General features: G+C 34.7%; 2 protein-coding genes and 1 long non-coding RNA gene across 3 annotated transcripts in view; 1 reads left to right on the top strand and 2 right to left on the bottom strand.

Annotated features, from left to right (window-relative positions):
• Nucleotides 1–845: 845 nt before the first annotated feature.
• LOC123665164 lies at nt 846–5,053 on the bottom strand. Its single transcript, XM_045599508.1, has 5 exons — nt 4,950–5,053; nt 3,733–4,861; nt 2,363–3,563; nt 1,997–2,199; nt 846–1,691 (listed from the first exon to the last, which is right to left on the bottom strand). Coding segments are annotated over exons 1-5 (3,204 nt in total). The 5' UTR covers nt 4,952–5,053; the 3' UTR covers nt 846–1,022.
• LOC123665166 lies at nt 4,997–6,800 on the top strand. Its single transcript, XR_006744996.1, has 2 exons — nt 4,997–5,858; nt 6,412–6,800. It is a non-coding gene; the product is annotated as an uncharacterized LOC123665166 (long non-coding RNA).
• Nucleotides 6,801–7,276: 476 nt separating this feature from the next.
• Nucleotides 7,277–20,905, bottom strand: part of LOC123664984 — a 67,471-nt gene continuing 53,842 nt past the window's right edge. Inside the window, exons 2-4 of the mRNA XM_045599349.1 lie at nt 8,471–8,571; nt 7,608–7,767; nt 7,277–7,323 (exon numbers count right to left, since the gene is read on the bottom strand). Coding sequence (XP_045455305.1) covers nt 7,277–7,323; nt 7,608–7,767; nt 8,471–8,571 — 308 coding nt within the window. The remainder of the gene's footprint in view (nt 7,324–7,607; nt 7,768–8,470; nt 8,572–20,905) is intronic.

Consider the following 20,905-nt stretch of genomic DNA (forward strand, 5'->3'; position numbering starts at 1 on the left):
ACAAAATTAGATGTTTTCTACAAAACTAATAAAATTTAATTAGGATATTAAAAAACATATCTAACAATCTTAAAAGTAAGACTTAATAAAAATAATTAAGATCTCACGTTCTCTAAGTCTCTTCTAAGAAAAATTTTAACTGAGGTAGGGCACCGCAGGCTAATATCCTGGTCATAATCTAGAGTAGCCTGACTGGGGAAGTACCTCGATTGTACAGAAGATAACAGCTAAATAATACTGCTTTCAAGTAATGTAGGGTTCCTTTGATGAGTAAAGTGACCAGACCTTCTAGGGGCGATGGGAGTAGAGTTGACAATGCGCTTGCGATGCTTTTAGTGTTGCGTTATGTGTTTGCTTATATGCTACGGTAATCGCTTACCATCATATGAGATGTTCGCTTGTTTGCCGAACTAGTTGTTGTATAAATAAAAATGTATACATTACAGTTGTTTTAAACAAAAAAATCTCAAAAGTACTTTAGAATAATACTTCTTACTCTCTTTTTATTCAAAATATAGGCATCAAATATTGTTTGTAAATAATTATGACAAACATTTGTATTGGCCATACAGGTGTTTGCCTTGGTTTGGGTGTTTGTGCAGTCCTTGTGGGTCTCCCCACCGTGCCTCGGAGAGCACGTTAAACCGTCGGTCCCGGTTGTTATCATGTACACCTGATAGCGATCGTGACTCATAGTAGGGAACATACCCGCCAACCCGCATTGGAGTAGCGTGGTGGATTAAGCTCTGATCTACATGGGGAAACAGGCCTATGCCCAGTAGTGGGATATTACAGGCTGAAGCGTAAATAATTATGGACGATAGGATGTACATGAAAAATAAATATTAAACAGTAAAAACCTTTACTTACACACACACAGTAACAAACATTAATATAAAGATTTGTAAAAAATTATATATAAAATCCATATAATAATTATATTACATTATTAACAATATCACTTATTCGTATGTTACAATACTAAAATTATCTACTCATATAACAACCAATTTCAAAACTATTCATCTAGTTTTAGCATTATCTGTTTCTTCTTTACTTTTACTCTCTTCTGTTTCTGTCCTTGATTTGTGAACAGCAGGTATTTCGATAACTGGTGGTGTAATCGGTACTAAGCTACCATCTTCTTCAGCCACTTTGAGACCAATAGTTGCTCCAAGTTTTGCACTCGCTTGTTTGAACGTATCTGATAATTTCACTTGAACTACGTTAATACACATAGATGTAAGAGCCAGACCAAATACTAGGTACAAAATTGAAGCCATCATGAACATGGGATGGTCGGGAACTAGGTCTCCAAGACCAATGGTTGACATGGATATAAAAACAAAATAGAAGGATTCAAAGAAGTTCCAGGTTTCCCAAAAATTGTAACCAACAGCACCAATAATTATGTAGACAACTAAAATAAATATGGCTACGGATATGGGTAGGTTAAATTCATCATCTATTTCAAAAACGGAAGGTGCGGGCGTATCTGGTTCGGTGTCAATGTCGATTTCTTTCAAAGTGGTACCAGGTTTCGGAGGCAAAGGGGGCGGGACGTCACTTGGTTTTCTTATCACTGGTGGTGGTGGAACATCAGCAGTCCCACCTTCTATGTTATCTTCAGAAATTATTTGTGAAGGTCGACGCACCACGCCATAGACTATATTCAGACCTTTCATTACTTCCTGTAATTTAAATTGTTTTATATTAGTCATAGTTCCTTTTCTGTCTTTACTCCTCATACAAATCAAAGTACAGTAAAAAGAATTAAAAAAAACATAGTTCGAAGTGAAAAATGAAATAAGTACTTAGTATGTTTTCACAAAAAAATAATTTTAATCTTACTAAAATGGATAAAATTACTTAGCAAAGTATTTTTAATAACAATAAGTAAAGATACAGAATAAAATGTATAATATAACCATATAATATTATAAAATGTATACCTATTTTAAAAAAATTCAAATAAAAATATAAAAACGAAGCTTACCTGCATAGGTGCTGTTCTTCTGACTCTCTTGCAACTTCTCGTATAGTAAAATCTTCGTATGAAAGCCCAAAAGAACTTAATAATTCTTGTAAACAGCTTTCCAAAGTCAGCAAGAACAATCAAGAACAGTGGTATGCCAATAATAGCGTACACAATTGTAGCCACTCGACCGTAGGTTGTTTTCGGAGCAATATGACCGTAACCTAAAAATAATAATAAAAATATTTAACATATTATTCTTGAGACTATGAATATCAATACTTTCGTAAAGTGTTTGAAATCAATGGAGTGGAAAGAAAAAGAATTCTCGTGGTAATTATTTTAATTTGCAATGACTTCAAATACTTATGACAAAAATTGTCTTACCAATAGTAGTTACTAATGTCAAACAATAGACAAATGAGTTCATAAAATTCCAAGATCTCTGTCCGCTGTATGATGTTACACCAGCTTCATGAGCTGTATGCAATTGATCTTCAAATTCGTAAAGTTTTCGCCTCGCCAACGATTTCCAGTCCTCTTCTCTAAGACGGTAACTTTCACGCCAAAGACTTTCAATAAAATCTCTTTTAACACTTCTTGTGCTACATTTGTAAGCGTTTTCAAACGATCCTTCTAATGTTTTGAACATCATTCCCCCTAAGCCGCACATAAATATCAATAATAATAGATCGCAAATACATCTATTTAAGAGTCCTTTCAGTTTGTCATAATCATTTTTATATTCATTTTTAAACTGTCTCCAATTTGCAATAAATTTCCAACGTGATGCTGTAGTTGTTTTACTTTTAATATTTTTCTTAACTTTTGAAGGTGTCTGTTTATCAACTTCTTCTACTTTTTCGATATTCCTAACTGTACTTTTACCCGTTACTGAACGTTTTCTGAGAGTAGATTTTGGTACTACTTCTTGGTTTTTTTCAAATTCTTGACCCAAAATACTGCGTTGAAATTCTTGTGTCTCATCCTCGCGACTTAAAAGTTTAAGTTTACGGGTGAGTTCAGCTGATCGCTCTAATAAATCGAACTCGTATTCGTTTTCACTTGGTGAACTAGAATAGCAACTAGATGTGTATTCTGATTGGCTTGCTTCAACGTAACCTGAAGCTCGCTTATTGTATTTTTCTACTTCTTTTTTCGGTGTTTGTTTTGATGATAAGCCTGACAAAATTTCTCTATCACTAATTATTTGAATTGTTTTTGGACATGAAATACCTCTAGTTTGCCTAAAATTAACAGGCGTTTTGTTTGGAGTTTGTAATACTCTACTATATTGCTTGTACTCTGTTAGAAGTCTTGGATCGTCTTTGGGTATAGATAAACTTCGAGCTCTGGCTTTTTGCATTAATTCAAGTATTTCTCGACTAGTTTCACTCATTCCCGTTGCTGTTATATTGATATTTTTTGTTTCTTCAACTCTAGTAACTGATTGTGAGCGTTTGGTTCTAGGAGACCTATTTCTTAAAAACCGTCGAGGAGTTGGGACTACTTTTCGTTTAGTTCCATTAGCCTTAACATTTTGTTGGTTTATTTGATCTTCGCTCATTTCACTTTCACTAGTCTTACTCTGTAAATATTATTATGAATAACGTATTAGTATTCCATCACATTCTAGTACTACATTAAAATTTCGTTAAATGTTTCGTCGCATATCTTTATCACATAAATAGAAAATATAATCCTACTAAACAAGCAATACATAATAGTATAATAAATACATGTAAATATGAACTGACCACATATCTTAATGATGACTTGCTTCTTGCTGGTTTAACAGGCGGCACTTTACTTTGCGGTTCGGTAATTTGTTTCGCAGGTATTTGTTTAGCTAAAACAGGTTTCGCTTCAGCTGATGTTTTTTTACTTGGAGTTCTTACAACTCTTTCTCTTACTTCTACAACAGGCTTCTGTTCATGTGTTAGTTTTTTACTTGGCGTTCTTTCTACTTGTATAACTTTAGTAACGAGCTGACCAGGGGCTGAAGTTTCCGTCTCTTTAGCTGTTGCAGACTTATTACTAATCTTTATTTCCTTTTCTTCAGAATCTAATTCGTCTTTTTTGATAATACTTTTATTTCGTTTAACTTTTCCTAACGATTCTTTGTTTACTTCATCTGGATAAATAATTTCTTCCAATTTTTTTGGAGGCGTAGGAAAAGATTGAGGTAATTCTTTGTCTTTTGGCGATATAGGAGGCGTTGATAAAGAATTTATGTTATCTTTTTTTTCTGGAGTGTCTGAAGGTAATGATCCGCTACGGTTAGAATTTTCATCTTTAGGACTCAAATTATAATTAGTACTTAACAATTTATTTCCAGGATCGATAAAACTACCTTTACGTTGTAATTTACTCAATTCCTCTTTTTCTGGTAAAGCAAAGGGAGAAATGCTTCTTCTTCTTCTTTCATTTGCCTCCAAGGCTCTGGCTTCAAGGATTTCATCAGTATCTAGATCATATACTGGATCCTTTGCATTTGCTTGTTCTTGGACTAACCGTTTCATTTCTTCGTAAGTGTTGTCAGCTTCGATTTCTCGTGAAGTTCGCTGGAGAGGCGTTTCATCTTCAGACGTTGAATCTTCATGAGGGATTGATGCTCTACCTGGTTCCGGCGTTTTTTCTCTTTGTCTGGTTGCAAGTCCTCTATTCTTTGATAAATTTCTTCTTTTCCTTATAGACATAGACTGTGTCTGCAAATCGTTTTCCATTGTATCTTTTTTTATTCTAACGGGTGATCTTGATTTTGAAATTATTATACCACTTGTTTGAGCTTCGGAATCTGCTTTTATTATAGGAATTTTTAAAGTTATAGTGATATCAGTGTCATTTTTATCTTCACTCATAGTCAAAAATAAAAGTAAACTTTCCCTGGAATAACAAAAAGAACTTTGCTTAAAAAAAGAGTAAAGTCTTCAAACGAAAGAATCAATAAATTAAATTAAATAATAAAACATACATAGATATGTATGATAGTTATTTAAATTTGGCAATATTTTAAGTATCTCCTGCCAATGTATTCAATGATGATATATAAAGCTGAGAGCAGAAATTGACATCTATAATATCAAAGCTAAAATTTGACTTACCATCTTGAAGAGCTTTTTAGAGATCGGGGTCATCGGCGATTTAATAAGACATTCTATTTTTGGTCTCACGTCGCAAGCAATGAAAACAAACATTGACATAAGATTGACGATTTTTTTTTTTCGTCTCGAAGAACGATTTTACGGAACACTCAACAAACCGTTTCAAGGATTTAACTACACGTTAGCACAATAACCAAAAATTAAATACTTTTTGTCTTTATAAACGTTTGGAAGGCGTGAAGACTGAGCTCAAGTGTGCCAAGCTTGCCGGGCAATGTTCCAAAATTAAAACAACTACAAATACGCTTGATATGTTTGTGTGAGTTAAAAATATAAATTCGCTGTCCAGTTAATGTTGATCTCTCGAATAAAAGTAAACATGACTGTAATTGTTTTTAAAAAATGTTTAAAACAAAAAACTTTGAAAAATTATATAAAATTGTATTTAATTTTACATCACGTACTGTACTTTATTTTTATGAGAATAAATCACTTTATATCGCGCTGCAGAACCATTACGCTCATCATGTAGATAATCAAACTATAATTTCTACAAAACTTTGTGAATGCGCAAATACGTTGATAATGGTGCCAGTCAAAAAGTGACCGCAAATACTTTTACTTAAAATTATTTTAATTAATTTTCCAAACAAAAATAATCATTTACTTCTGGATTATTGATTGAAATGAAATATAATTCACATCAAGAAAAACGCATATAGAAAATATGAGAAGCTATGGCTGCTGAAACCTACTCGGCCACAATTACTTAGCAACAGGTATAAACACGTAATGATTTGTTGTATTTTTACGTTCATGATGTATATTCATGTTTTTTAAAATCAAATTAAGGCTTTAATTTATTTTTAATATGATGATATATCGCTGCTGTGAGAAAATGGGTGCTAATAAGGGTTACTAGCAATAAAAAATGCAAGGTATCAAAGATAAAGTGAGATTTTGCATCGGAATAAAAGAAAATAATTTTATTGTTTATTGTTTACGATATACTCGAGTATATAAAATTATAACACTCGTGTTTTACATTGTTTATATTTCTATTTATGGCGGCGCGCCGAAAGTTAGATTTGGGCCCCGTGGAAAATACAATCGAATGGCCCTGGGCGATGAACGTGTTAATAAATGCAAAACACCTATAAAACTTCAAAAAAACAACTAAAACAAATTATATAAGGTTCTACGAAATTATAAAAATAAATACTTCATCTAATACGGTTGAGGCTTTGAAAGCCTGCACTGAACATTAAAGGATTGTGTCGCCTGTGTTTACTTTTAAAACGAGAAGAAATAAAATTACTTCATTTTCCACAGCATTTTCTGTGAGTGCACGTAGAACAAAGAAGAAAATGACAGAACATTTACGAGACTATCTACTGAATTCATTATTTTCAAATGCCTGTTATGATTATGAATGCAATAGTTAATTCAACGATTTTGCTATGTAGTTTTTCAGGCGCTCAAATAAATGTTTAAAATTTTGCTATTTTAAAATGACTATGTACTTACAAAATAGACTAATAGACTTACACTATTTCATATTTTTGAAGCATGTTATTACATTATCAGTAGTATATTGTGCTTTTACTTTGTATTGATAAAAATCCATAATTATACATTTTAATTACTGTAAATTAAAATTATAAATTGACATAAATGTGATTGATACAGCGGGACATTTGCTTGTTCCTAAAGAACGCAAACCTGTTTCTATTGTTTTTTTTTTATTTTTTAAATAACACTTCTTTACGCACACTTGACTTAGGGAGTAAGTTAGTGAATGCACGACGTGAGCGAAACGAAAAGTGTGATCGAGGCGAACGGACCAAGGAGAGTGTAAGCACACATTTTTTTCTCTGTTCTTCTCATAGCCAGTTACGTTTCGTATATCTAAGACATAGTGCAGGCCTATTGTGCAGAAGTTTTACTTCAGTCGTCTGGTCTAAAGTACACTCGTTTTTTTTATCAATAATAAATATACAGGTACACACTCAAATAAACATTACACTTACTTAATCTCCCAACCCTGGCCGAAAGTACCGGTAAATGCGTCACTTTAAAATAGGTGAATTCATTAAATAAATATTTTATAATTTTCTTCAGTTCATCGCTAAATAAATTTTTAGCCTGTATAGATCGATCTATAATAAGATATTGACTTTTGATTGTTTTTATTACTTTAGTCAGAAGAGTGTTTATAATCAAATATTCTGTGTTGATATATGTCTGCGAAAACAATATAAATACTTTTCCGATTTCTAGTGATATTGTGACTTACAAATTTTCTGTGTAATAAGAATTCCTAATAATTTTTTTCTTTTATTTTGTCTTAATGTGTCCCTAATATTTTTATTTACTAGCTTGCTTACTATTATATATGCGCTGACCTTTCTTTTCTTTGCGTGCAAAATGCAAAAAATTCATTGTTAATTTTTTCGTCAATTGACTGAGTAGATTTTTTTTTAAATATATACATACAAAAATGTTTTGTAAAATAATAAAATAATTACCTATAGTTGTATAAATAGTTCCAGCGTAGAACATAGAATTCCAAAAAGTCCAAGTGGTCTTCTTAGTGTCATCGGTGTTGACATGCTTTACGTACTCCTTGTAGCTCTCCTGGTACTCCACAAGCCTCTCTTCAATAAAGGCGATAAAATGTGGACTGCTCTGTAAACATAAAAATTACTTAAGATTACAATATATTTTGTATGAACATTCCGTTGTACTGTTCCGTTGTACTGTTCCGTTGTACTGTTCCGTTGTACTGTTCCGTTATCCCATTACAATATAACCTATATCTAACCTAACCTAACCTATCACTTAGTGATAACGTAGAATTTTACAAGTGAAAGAACTTTTAAATTTGATCAATTAGGTCGTCTGGATGTTTGTAAATGTGCTGTGTTTATATTTTTTAAACAAAAAGATATATTATAGAGAGAGACAGGATTTACTCTCTACTCGAATCTTCCCATTGAATAAGAATGCGTTCATTGTGTAATCTTTAATTAGATACAACTTTATTTACACTATTCTACTCACTCACAATTTTCACTTAGTTCGAGCATTACTGTTATTGAAAAGACGATACTGTTAGTTTTATAAAAAAAAAATCACATCGTTTTGTAAATTAAGGAGATGTTTATATAAGAAACTAGCTGTGCCCCGCGGTTTCATACACGTTAATTTGAAGAAAAATAGCCTATAGCCTTCCTCGACAAATGGGCTATCAAACACTGAAATAATTTTTCAAATTGGACCAAAAGTTCCTGAGATTAGCTCGTTCAAACAAACAAACACACAAACAAACTCTTCAGATTTATAATATAAGTATGGATAATTTTGTTAGTGTTCATAAAAATTTTAGTACCTTTATTAGAGTTTGATTCTGTATCAAATTGTTCTGTATTTTTGTCGCAATTTCTGTTCGTATTTGTGTAATGTTCTTGTCATACTTCTCCTCGTTAGGACCTGGAAAATATACACCATATACTTGAATATATATATTTTTTAGGTAACATGAAAATTATTCCAGTTAAAATATTAGTTACTATAAGTTATTTATAATGTTACAGGTTATCTTATACAATAGTAAAAATATTATTGTTTCCTTTTTATGGTTTATTTTCAACTTACACTATTTTAGTTTCACACTATCTTTAATGACTTCCTTATTTTACTAGATATCAACTTATAGTATTGTATGCCTTGAATCTAATTATATCTAACTTAAAATCATTAAATAGGGCGCCAGGAAAGTTTTTTTTATATCCGACTAGCATATGACAAGCCTGGTTATGTGGAACTCTGCCAAAACCGATTTAGGCTATATGCTATGCTCGGGGACTTGTAGCATGAGAAGGGAATTATTGTGGACTCAGGCAATATATTCTACTTATTTAAAAAAGGGCATTTCCGAAAGCTACGACAAAATAATTTAAGTTACCGATATTTCCTTACTTCTATATGTATAGAACTTAATAACTAACCCCTTTCTCGCACATTGCAGCACACATTTACCACATTTAGACTTAAGTACCGCATAAATAGCAGTCATGAATCCACAACTTTATTTTACAACATTATTTTTAAGATCAGTTACTATCTCTCACGTCTTACTTCACGTCTATCAGTTTTTTGTTAAGCCCCGCTACTGATTTGCTTATTCTCATACTACGTACCCGGATATTTTTTTTATCTTGTACTACCTAACAATAATGCTAACTTTATTTTTTTTTACATTTTGACCTCTCGATTGTTTTACTTCGTAATAATTATCATAATGATATCTATATCATAACTAGCGACCCGCCCCGGCTTCATAGGGGTGCAATGTTGATACTAAATATAAAATATATCTTATACCTATATAAATAAAAATGAATGTTGCTAAGCGCATAACTCGAGAATGGCTCGACCAATTTGGCTATTTTTGTTTATGTTCCTTAAAGTCCACCAAAGGTTTTTATATCAAAAAAAAAAAAAAAAATATTAAAAATTAAACTCGGAAAACGTTACATTTATTTTACTACAAACTGTGCCCGCGACTTCATCCACGTGGAATTAAAAAAAAAAGTTATTGTTCAGTTCACAGAGCTATAAAATAAAGAAATTTCTGAAATAAAAGTAGCCTAAGTTACTCCTTATTACATCAGCTATCTGCCAGTGGAAGTCCCGTTCAAATCCGTACAGCAGTTTCAAAGATTAGCCATAACAAAGAGACAAACAGACAGACAGACAAAAATGTAAAAAATGTAAAATATGTACCGTGTATCAACATGCATTTAGTAAATAGCGGTTATTTTAATATTACAAACAGAGACTCCAATTTTATTTATTTATGTAGATTATTATAGATTGTATAAAATACATATTTGCAATGTAAGTGCAAAACAATGTGTTTATTTACAACATCACATTAGAAACCTCTAAAATCATCAGTGTTCCTCTACTATGCACGTATTATACATATCTATGGAATCACTCTATTTACTAAACAAAACCGCATCAAAATCCGTCGCGTAGTTTTAAAGATCTAAGCATGCAGACAGTAAGAAGTGACCTTGTTTTATACTATGTTGTGATAAAACGTTTTTCCGTAAAGGAACTAAACTAAGAATTAAGTCGTTTCCTGTTAGGTTATTTTGTGGCAGTGATAGGTCTTGTTTCGCGATAGGTGTACCAAATTATAACACACTTATCTATAATCTATAATATATATAAAAGCGAAAGGTCACTCACTCATCACGAAATCTCTGAAACTATAACACCTACAAACTTGAAATTTGGCAGGGAGGCTCCTTATAGGACGTAGACATCCGCTAAGAACGGATTTTACGAAACTCGACCCCTAAGGGGGTGAAACGGGGGTTGGGAGTTTGTATGAAAGTACTGTGTTTTTGAAGAGACTTGAAATTTAAAATGTATGCTCTATAGATGATGAAAAGGTGTCCAAATAATGTATCTTTAGAAAGCAACTCCCTTTTGGGGTTAAAACGGGGGATGGTAGGTTTACTCACTCACCACGAAATCTCCGGAACTATAACAGCTACAAATTTGAAATTTAGCAGGTAGGTCCCTTATAGGACGTAAACATTCGCTAAGAACTGATTTTACGAAATTCGACCCCTAAGGGGGTAAAACGGGGGTTGGAAGTTTGTATGAAAGTCCTATGTTTTTGAAGTAAGAGACTTGAAATTTAAATTGTACGCTCTTTAGATGGTGAGAAGGTGTTCAAATAATATATCTTTAGAAATTTGTGGGGTTAAAACGGGGGATGGTAGGTTGACTCCCTCATCACGAAATCTCCAAAATTATAACAGCTACAAACTTGAAATTTGGCAGGTAGGTTTCTTATAGGGCGTAAACATCCGCTAAGAGTTAATTTTACGAAACTCGACCCTTAAGGCGATAAAATGGGGTTTGGAAGTTTGTATGAAAGTCCTATATTTTTAAGTAAGAGACTTGAAATTTAAAATGTATGCTCTATAGATGGTGAGAAGGTGTCCAAATAATGTATCTTTAGAAATCAACTCTCTTTTGGAGTTAAAACGGGGGATGGTAGGGCGACTCACTCATCACGGAACCTCCGAAACTATAACAGCTATAAAGTTGAAATTTGGCAGGTAGGTTCTTTATAGGGCATAGACATCCGCTAAAAACTGATTTTACGAAAATCGACCCCTAAGGGGATAAAACGGGGGTCGGAAGTTTGTATGAAAGTCTTATGTTTTTGAAGTAAGAAACTTGAAATTTAAAATATATGCTCTATAGATGGTGAGGAGGTGTCCAAATAATACATCGTAATCTATATATATAAAAGAGAAAGGTCACTAACTCAGTCATCACGAGAACTCAAAATTCATCCAGGTTGGACAAAGATAAAATTTGGCAGGGAGGTAGATTATAGTTAGCAGACGTCCGCTAAGAACGGATTTTACGATATTCCACCGCTAAGGGGGTTTAATTGGGGTCGATAGTTTGTATGAAACATACACAGCCTGAAAATAAAACTAAAAATGTGGTGTATAGAGAGGTTTTATAAAAATAACTATTAAATTATACTATATTGTGCCTTTTAAAAAGTTACTCAGTTTGATAAGCATTTCAAGTGACTGAAATAAAAAATAATTTGCGTAAAACTTCTTAATAGTAATGCATATCTTCATAACCACGCGGACGTAGTCGCGGGCAACAGTTAGTGTATTATAAAACAAAGTCCCCAAAACTGTATGTGATCGATTCGCTCAAAAGCTACTGAACGGATTTTCATGCGATTTCAACATTGACAAGAGGCAGGTTTACGGAACGGCTTAGCCGATTATGATGAGAGCTTCACTGGAAGTTTGCCGGGAAAACTTTGTGACACACTAATTTCAACGCGGGCGAAGCCGCGGGCACAGCTAGTAGTAAATAACTATATAGGAATATATAGACAAACATACATATTTTAACTCTCTTAGTCTTAATTTACTTATGGCTTCAAAGCTTTAACTTTTGCAGTTTTTATTTAGTATCTTTAAGATATTAAAGATAATCTCAGGATTCTGAGAACTTATTAGGCTATATTATGTTTTGTTAATCGAAGAACGATAATTACCTGATATTTTGTAGCAATCCATCCCCTATCTCCCATACAAAATTATTTCGTTTCCTATAGAGAATTTCGGTTGTATTTTACATATATTTTAAAACTAGCGAATTTTTTTTTGTCATAGTACCTAACTATATATATATATTTTTTTCTTATCATTTGTTTTATAGAAACCGTACCCTGACAATAACGAAGAAAAAAATACCCAATATTGTGCAGTCATTCGGAAGTTGCGCGCGTAAAATATTTGGCGATTTTTTTTTAACCGACTTTAAAAAAAGGAGGAGGTTACTCAATTCGACCGTATATATTTCTTTTTTATGTGTGTTCGGGGATAACTTCGTTGTTTATGAACCGATTTTTATAATTCTTTTTTGTTTTGATTCTGTAATTGAATCAGTTTTTTTCGTTTGCCAGCAAACACAATTATTATTATTTAGATAGCTAAGTTAATTTCTTAATGCTCCTAAGCTAGCTTCTCAAGCCTTTGAGAACAGGAGATCCGAGCACTATTAAACATTACGATTCAACTTGCAACATTCCACTGCTGTCGGACCTAAATTCACCACGCTGCTGCACTATGTCACTATGTCGGTCATCAACCCGCCTGCCCAGCGTGGTGACTATGGGCTAAAAACACGAGTTCACGCCATTTTTGGCGTGAACTTGTGGAGGCCTATGTCCAGCAGTAGACTGCGATAGGCTGATGTTTGTGTGTGTGTGTGTATGTGTGTATGTGTGCTTCACTATGGGTTGGCGGATATATTCCCTACTATGTTTAACGATAGCTATGAGGTGTACATGATAGCAACCGGGACCAACAGCTTAACGTGTTCTCCGATACACGGAGGGGAGACCCACGCGGATAGATATTCAAAACGGAAAGTAATATTTGTACGAATACTAATATCCATTCCAAGTGGGAATCTAATCCGCATATCACCGGTTTTTAGGTGTCTATTCAGTACATGCGCCACTATAAGAAAAATAAAGTATTTTTCATCTGAAAATTCTTTCCATATCTGAATATTCATATCGCAAGATTTACATTGTAATTTTATCGGTATGTTCCAGGGTGTGTTATGGTAATAAGGTGAACGAGAACGTAAAAAATGTTATCGTTTCTTCGAACGATACGTTTTTATTTTCTAATTTAGTTCGGTGTTTGGAAAAATATAATAATTAGTGTTATTATGATAATAGAAAAGATTTATATATTTTTCTCCTTTATTTTAATAATACCAATAAAGCTTTAATTAAATATACATTTTTACCAAGTACTATTAAATACAAAATTAACTTAAGCAAAGAGTTGAATTACAGTTCAGACTGAACAACCTTTATTTTTTTTTATCTACAAAGAGTATACTAAAATTCCATTTATGTATAATCTAAGAATTTGAGTGTATTTGAGTATGTTTGTGTATCACTTCAGCCTATCGCAGTCCACTGCTGGACATAGGCCTCATAAAGTTCGTGCCAAAAATGGCGCGAACTCATGTGTTTTGCCCAATGTCACCACGCTGGGCAGGTGGGTTGGTGAACGCAAAGCTGGCTTTGTCGCACCGAAGAAGCTGCTGACATAAGGCTAAATATACCTTTTTTTTCGCTGGAAAATACATTTACACACTGACCCCGTCACCCGTAAGACGGGAGTGTGGGACTTCCGGCGCAGGCAGAATGCGCCAGAGTACTCACCAGAAACCAGCGGTGCCCTCATCGTAGGACGCCACGGGAACGCTAATGCACACAACCGTGACAAGGCAAAATATACCTGACGAACTAAAAAAGCACTTGCTTAATTTCGTGTTTACATATAAATATAGGTTTTCTAATTGTACATCAACGTTTCCTTAAGTATTAAGTGTAAGTAGGTCCAAAATAATAACTAGTTATTTATGTAATTTTGCTTGTGAAATTAATGGTTGAATTGGTGGTGGGTTGGTGGTAATTTTGCTTGTGAAAGCATTGGCGTATTGTAAGTTTTTGCCTCCCGGGCCCTACCGAAAATTTGCCACCCTATTCTTTATTTCTTTTTTACAATTTTTACTGTACAATTTTAATAAATATTATTCTTTTGAGATAAAACCAAACAATAACGAAATGTTCGATCGTTAACCTTTAATAGTTTTTGGCACTTGTGCTCTGTCAAAAGTTTTGTTACTTAGAATGTCGAATTTTGACCTAACTATTTATTTCATCAATATTACGTCAATACAACTAGGACTTACGCCAACACCCAAACTTGCCAACACGCCAATTCGCCAACTCGCCAATACGCCAACACGCCAACACGCCAACACAGAAATTGTGGAAGTGGAAAGATCATGATTTCTGGACTGGTTTAAATCACACTCAGTTCAATGAACTGCTTGATCAAGTACCGAGCCTGCGTAGAGGTTCAAATACACCACGTACAGACTTAGGTATTTATTTCAGCAAAATAAGGACTGGTGAACCGAGCATACGTCTGAGTACAGTTTTTAACAAGTCAAGACAAACTATTGACAGAAAAATCAATTTTACAAGAAGATATCTGTTCAATGATTTTGTTTCCCTGCATTTAGGACTCGATCACATTACACGGAGCGAAGTCATCGAACGAAATATGTAGAGTTTTATAATAGTTGGGATAGTAGAGAAGTTGCCATAAAAATGTCTTTATATACACTGTTAAACCACAACTGTATCTGTTTACTGTTCCTTTTACTAATACATTATGTTACCTCTAAAATCTCGAGTAGCAGCAATGTGGCGCAGATGTTAAAATTCGAATATCAATTTCACACATATAGCCACTGATTTCGATGATGCCCCCTATGTAATATTTAATTACTTATTTTTACCTATATTTTGAGTTACATTTCTTTTGCGCCGGGCCTGGGTTTTATTCTCGTACTTCATGAGCACTGTCCTTTTATTTTAGAATTTTATTTATTTTATAACTCTGCAAACTGAACAATAACTTTTTTGTTAAAATCCACGCGGACAAAGTCGCAGGCACAGCTAGTACATATATATATAAACATACTATACTATTATTTGACGGTTGACGTTGAGGTAAAAAAAATATATACCTATATAAATTCTTAAAAAAAATTATTTTAACTCTAATATATATTTATAAACGTGTATAAAGTAAAAATTGTCGCCGGACATGATTGACACGCTTTTCCTCATCATGATTTTTTTTTTGTGACAAAGAAGAGTTTCTGGAAATAAAATTCGACCCATTGACCCAAATATCTTTGTCACAGTAAAAATAAGCGACACCTATTTTGGCTAACATTCATATAATGTAAATATTTAATTCAGGTTTCTAAAGGTTTTCTCTGAAGTGTCGTGTTTAAAGTCTTAGCGTGTAACTGCAGCTGAATCAAAACTTTCAACCGTCAGTGTTCGGACATGTTCTAGCTTTACTAGGCAGTTACATGATTGTCTGTACCAACCGCTCTGGTGTAGTGGCGCGTTTGCCGTGTAGGCGGCTAAGCACCGGCTGTCGCGGGTATGATTCCCGCTGATGGAGCAGCCCGACTGGGGTAGTACCTCGACCTTACAAAAGATCACAGCAAAATAATACTGTTTTCAAGCAGTATTGTGTTCCTGTTGGTGAGTAAGGTGACCAGAGCTCCTGGGGGGATTGGGGATTGGGTCGGTAACGCGCTTGCGATGCTTTTGGTGTTGCAGGTGTCTATAAGCTACGGTAATCGCTTACCATCAGGTGAGCCGTACGCTTGTATGCCGACCTAGTGACATAAAAAAAAAATACAAAATTTTATTTTCAGTCTGGGTGTCTGTCCTTTTGGGTCTCCCTACTATACCTCAGAGAGCACGTTAAGCGGCTGTCCCAGTTGTTATCAGAGACACCTGAAAGCGAATGTTACTAATAGAAGGGAGATATACTATAAAAAACTCTTCACATCTAGGTTGATAAAGTTAACAAGAATTTATTATGTGGAAAAAAAACACCACTAGTATTTAGACCAATATTATTAAATTACTTATATAATAAAAGGTTAAAAAAGTAATTAAAGCTATGTCAATATATAAAATATGTAAAAAATATAGTTTTCGCAAAATACATACTATAGAATTTATAAAATTCGAAAGGTTTTGGTACACTTTCGTCTTGAATAAATGTTTATAAAATAACGTGAGCAATTCTAGTTGCATATGCTTATAACTCAAATTTAAAAATATAATTATTAACGAGAAGCAATTTGTCGAACAGGTTTAAAGTTTGTTTGGATTTGAAACTAAACAATTCGACTCTTTCTACTTTACAAAAATTACATCACCATTTCGCCTGTAACATCCCACTACTGAGCCTCTTTCTCCATATAAAAGAATGTTTGGAGTTTAATCCACCACGCTGCGCCACTGCAGTTTGGCGGATGTATTCCCTAGTATGAGTAACGATAGCTATCGGGTGTACATGATAGCAACCGGGACCAACAGCTTAACGTGCTCGCCAAGGCACGAAAAATGTAAAAGCTTATTCGTTATGTAGGTATAAACCTCTGCACATTTAGTTACACGCAAATTTTTAATTTTGTAAGACTAGATTGCTTCGTATAGTTTATACCACCATATTTTTTTACTGAATGTATCGATTTTTTTTTTTTTTGTAAATTTACTTATATATAAAAAGAAAAATTATAAAAATTGTCCTGAAAAAGAACTCATAAAAATATACACAATATTGTGTAGTGGTTTAGTAGTTATACGCATACATATATCTGGGCGATTCATTTTCGTTTATGTAAGGCATAAAATATATTAAACGACTATAATTCTATTGAAAAAAAAGAAATACGAAAACTGATCTATTTGTTATTACCGATTCAATAAACGAAAATCGTTATCATTCAGTGGATCGTACTGTCGGAAGTATATTGCCAAGCAAAATTTGTCGAAATGAAAGAGTGAATAGATATTTATATCAGATCGTTTTGTCGTAACAGAAATCAAATCAAGTTATTTTCCAACCTATTTTGTATATTGGTATTGTTGGTAAAAGATTCATATTTCTTTTGTCTTATTAAATATTACTAGCAATACCTAATATAAGTAATAAAAAGGCGCCGCGTTGGCGCAACGGTTACAGCCATGGATTGTACCTATTGCGCTGGCGGTTGCGGGTTCGATCCCCGCACCATAACAAACATTTGTATTGGCCATACAGGTGTTTGCCGTAGTCTGGGTGTTTGTGCAGTCCTTGTGGGTCTCCCCACCGTGCCTCGGAGAGTACGTTAATCCGTCGGTCCCGGTTGTTATCATGTACACCTGATAGCGATCGTTACTCATAGTAGGGAATATATCCGCCAACCCGCATTGGAGCAGCGTGGTGGATTAAGCTCTGATCCTTCTCCTACATGAGGAAAGAGGCCTATGGAGTGGGATATTACAGGCTGAAGCGTCAAGTAAAAAAATTACCGACCGTCAATCATGTGGACGTTGTTTCAAAATTAAAGCCGTCATGTATGTAATTTTAATAATTAATTAATTTACGAAAACAAAGGCGATAATTTTTTTTTTTTTTTTGTTGTTGTTTCACCGGCAGTGAAGCAAGCTATTATTATCTATAAAATGATAAATAATTTATGTGGAGTAATTGTGAGTTTTTTTCTAAAAATAATATAATATAGTATTAATATATACGATTTTACCGTGCCTCTTTTTGAAAAATTCTATACATAATTTAACACTACAGATTCTTTTAAATGTTATTAAGGTGTGAAAATGTATGGTTGAATGGACGGTTAAGTGTCTATGAGAATAAGTTTTAAGTTGATCCTTATTAGAAATCCCTGACTAACTTATTATTATAAACGATTTGTTCTCGACTCCCGCATTTTATGTAATTAGATCGCTCACCTACATTACTATTGCGTTTTGTAAAGATTGTATCTTTTTCTGCAAATATCTAAAAGCGTTTTCTCCATTTACATTTTATGTTAGTCTAAATCTAAACTGAAATTCCATGATGGCATCATCAAGTTACCTTAGTGAACTTTGAACAGAAACTTCAAATAAGTTGATGTGAATCAATTGCTCTCTATCTCTCTATACTCAAAACATAATCCAATTCACAGTTTATTTCAAAATCAAAATCAAAATCAAAAATAGCTTTATTCAAATAGGCTCCAATAGCACTTTTGAATCGTCATTTTACAAATTAAAACTTTAAAAATAAATTATTATTTTTGTACAAGTAAGTAGTTGTAAAATTTCGTTAAATATATATATTAGAAAGTAAAACATTTTCAATATCTTTAAGTTCACAGCTAAATAATAAATTATATAGCTTATTTATTTATTTAATAAGAACCACCAACAGAATTACATGTTAAAAAAATTACAATGAGTTATATACTTAGGTATTAATTATACATATAATTGCTCGTAAGCAACGTCGGGAGCGGTCAGTGCTTGGATGAGTGACCGTCTGGTAACACCGCGTGACGTTGGCTTTATGGTTTTTTTTTTTATTTCTTTTTTTTTCAATTCATTTTTTTTTAATTAGTTTGCCAAAGAAGTTTTAGTTCTGACATGTGTACTTTGTACGCACGCATTTTTAACCTACTTCCAAAAAAGGAGGAGGTTCTCAATTCGATTGTATTTTTTTTTTTTTTTTTATGTATGTTACATCAGAACTTTTGACCGGGTAGACCGATTTCGACAAATTTTGTTTTAATCGAAAGGTTTTGTGTGCCAATTGGTCCCATTTAAATTTATTTGAAATCTAACAACTACTTTTCGAGTTATATCTAATAATGCGTTTTTACTTGACGCTTTTTTCGTCGACCAACGTTGTATTATACCATATAACTTTCTACTGGATGTACCGATTTTGATAATTCTTTTTTTGTTGGAAAGGGGATATCCTTAGTTTGGTACCATGATAAGGAAACCAGGATCTGATGATGGGATTCTAGACAAATCAAGGGAAACTCTCGAAAATCCGCAATAACTTTTTACTGGGTGTACCGATTTTGATAATTTTTAATTTAATCGAAAGCTGATGTTTATCATGTGGTCAAATATAAATTTCATTGAGATTTGATAACTACTTTTTGAGTAATCTTTTATAACGCGTAGTTACTTGACTATTTTTTCGTCGATCTACGTTGTATTACTCGTCGATGTAATTGAAGTCGGTTTTTTTTTCGTTTGCAAGCAAACACAATTATTTTAACTTGCTTCGACTCGACACACTACAAAATAATACTTTTACTCATAAATCTTTAACTATATTTAATAAACCGTCTTTGAAAATCTCTACTTTTTAACCGACGTCCAAAAAAGGTTCTCCATTCGACTGTATTTTTTTATATCGTAATCGACAGATGGTGCATGTCAAATGGGACCACCATATAAATTTAATTGGTAAGTAAGCAACTTGGACAAAACGAAAGTTATGTTTAACAATAACAATATTAAATTGTTCAGAATTATATTAGTTACCTAGGCCATACTATCCAACTAGGCCGTAACAACTTCAAGAAGGAGAGGATTCGGTTGGGCTGGGCGGTGTTTGGCAGGCTTCGTCGAGTCTTCACTTCGAGAGAGACCGCGTCACGCAGCGCGCGCGAAACGCAGTGTAGGACGTCCTCCGGCCCGTTAGACCGACGATCTACGTAAGATTGCCGGTCTAGACTGCATGAGGATTGTGGAAAACCAGGATGTCTGGCGCGAACTTGGGGATGCCTATGTCCAGCAGTGGACTGCAAGAGGCTGAACTGACTGACTGACTGAGTAAGCGTGTTGGCGAGTTGGCGTATTGGCGCGTTGGCTTGTTGGCGAGTTGGCGAATTGGTGAATTGGCGTGTTGGCGTGTTGGCGTGTTGGCGAATTGGCGTGTTGGCGTGTTGGCGTGTTGGCGTGTTGGCGTGTTGGCGTATTGGCGAGTTGGCGTGTTGGCGTGTTGGCGAGTTGGCGTGTTGGCGTGTTGGCGTGTTAGCGTATTGGCGAGTTGGCGTGTTGGCGTGTTGGCGTATTGGCGTATTGGCGTATTGGCGTATTGGCGTGTTGGCGTATTGGCGTGTTGGCGTATTGGCGAGTTGGCGTGTTGGCGTGTTGGCGTGTTGGCGAGTTGGCGTGTTGGAGTGTTGGCGTGTTGGCGTGTTGGCGAGTTGGCATGTTGGCGTGTTGGCGAGTTGGCGTGTTGGCGTGTTAGCGTATTGGCGAGTTGGCGTGTTGGCCTGTTGGCCTGATGGCGAGTTGGCGTGTTGGCGAGTTGGCGTGTTGGCGTATTGGCGTGTTGGCGTATTGGCGAGTTGGCGTGTTGGCGTGTTGGCGTGTTGGCCTGTTGGCGTGTTGGCGTATTGGCGTGTTGGCGTGTTGGCGTGTTGGCGTGTGGCGTGTTGGCGTGTTGGCGTGTTGGCGTGTTGGCGTGTTGGCGTGTTGGCGTGTTGGCGAATTGGCGTGTTGGCGTGTTGGCGTGTTGGCGTGTTGGCGTGTTGGCGTATTGGTGAGTTGGCGTGTTGGCGTGTTGGCGTGTTGGCGTGTTGGCGTGTTGGTGTGTTGGCGTGTTGGCGTGTTGGTGAGTTGGCGTGTTGGCGTGTTGGCGTGTTAGCGTATTGGCGAGTTGGCGTGTTGGCGTGTTGGCGTATTGGCGTATTGGCGTATTGGCGTGTTGGCGTATTGGCGTGTTGGCATATTGGCGAGTTGGCGTGTTGGCGTGTTGGCGTGTTGGAGTGTTGGCGTGTA

The sequence above is a fragment of the Melitaea cinxia genome, chromosome 23, assembly GCF_905220565.1.
Source record: "Melitaea cinxia chromosome 23, ilMelCinx1.1, whole genome shotgun sequence".
NCBI classification, from domain to species: Eukaryota; Metazoa; Arthropoda; class Insecta; order Lepidoptera; family Nymphalidae; genus Melitaea; species Melitaea cinxia.

What these genes read in the sequence shown, in the direction of transcription:
- LOC123665164 (XM_045599508.1), bottom strand. An exon ending in GACATTAGTAACTACTATTG is followed by an intron (nt 2,200 to 2,362) that starts GTAAGACAATTT and finishes TATTATTTTTAG; the next exon opens with GTTACGGTCATATTGCTCCG. An exon ending in GAAGAACAGCACCTATGCAG is followed by an intron (nt 1,692 to 1,996) that starts GTAAGCTTCGTT and finishes TTTAAATTACAG; the next exon opens with GAAGTAATGAAAGGTCTGAA.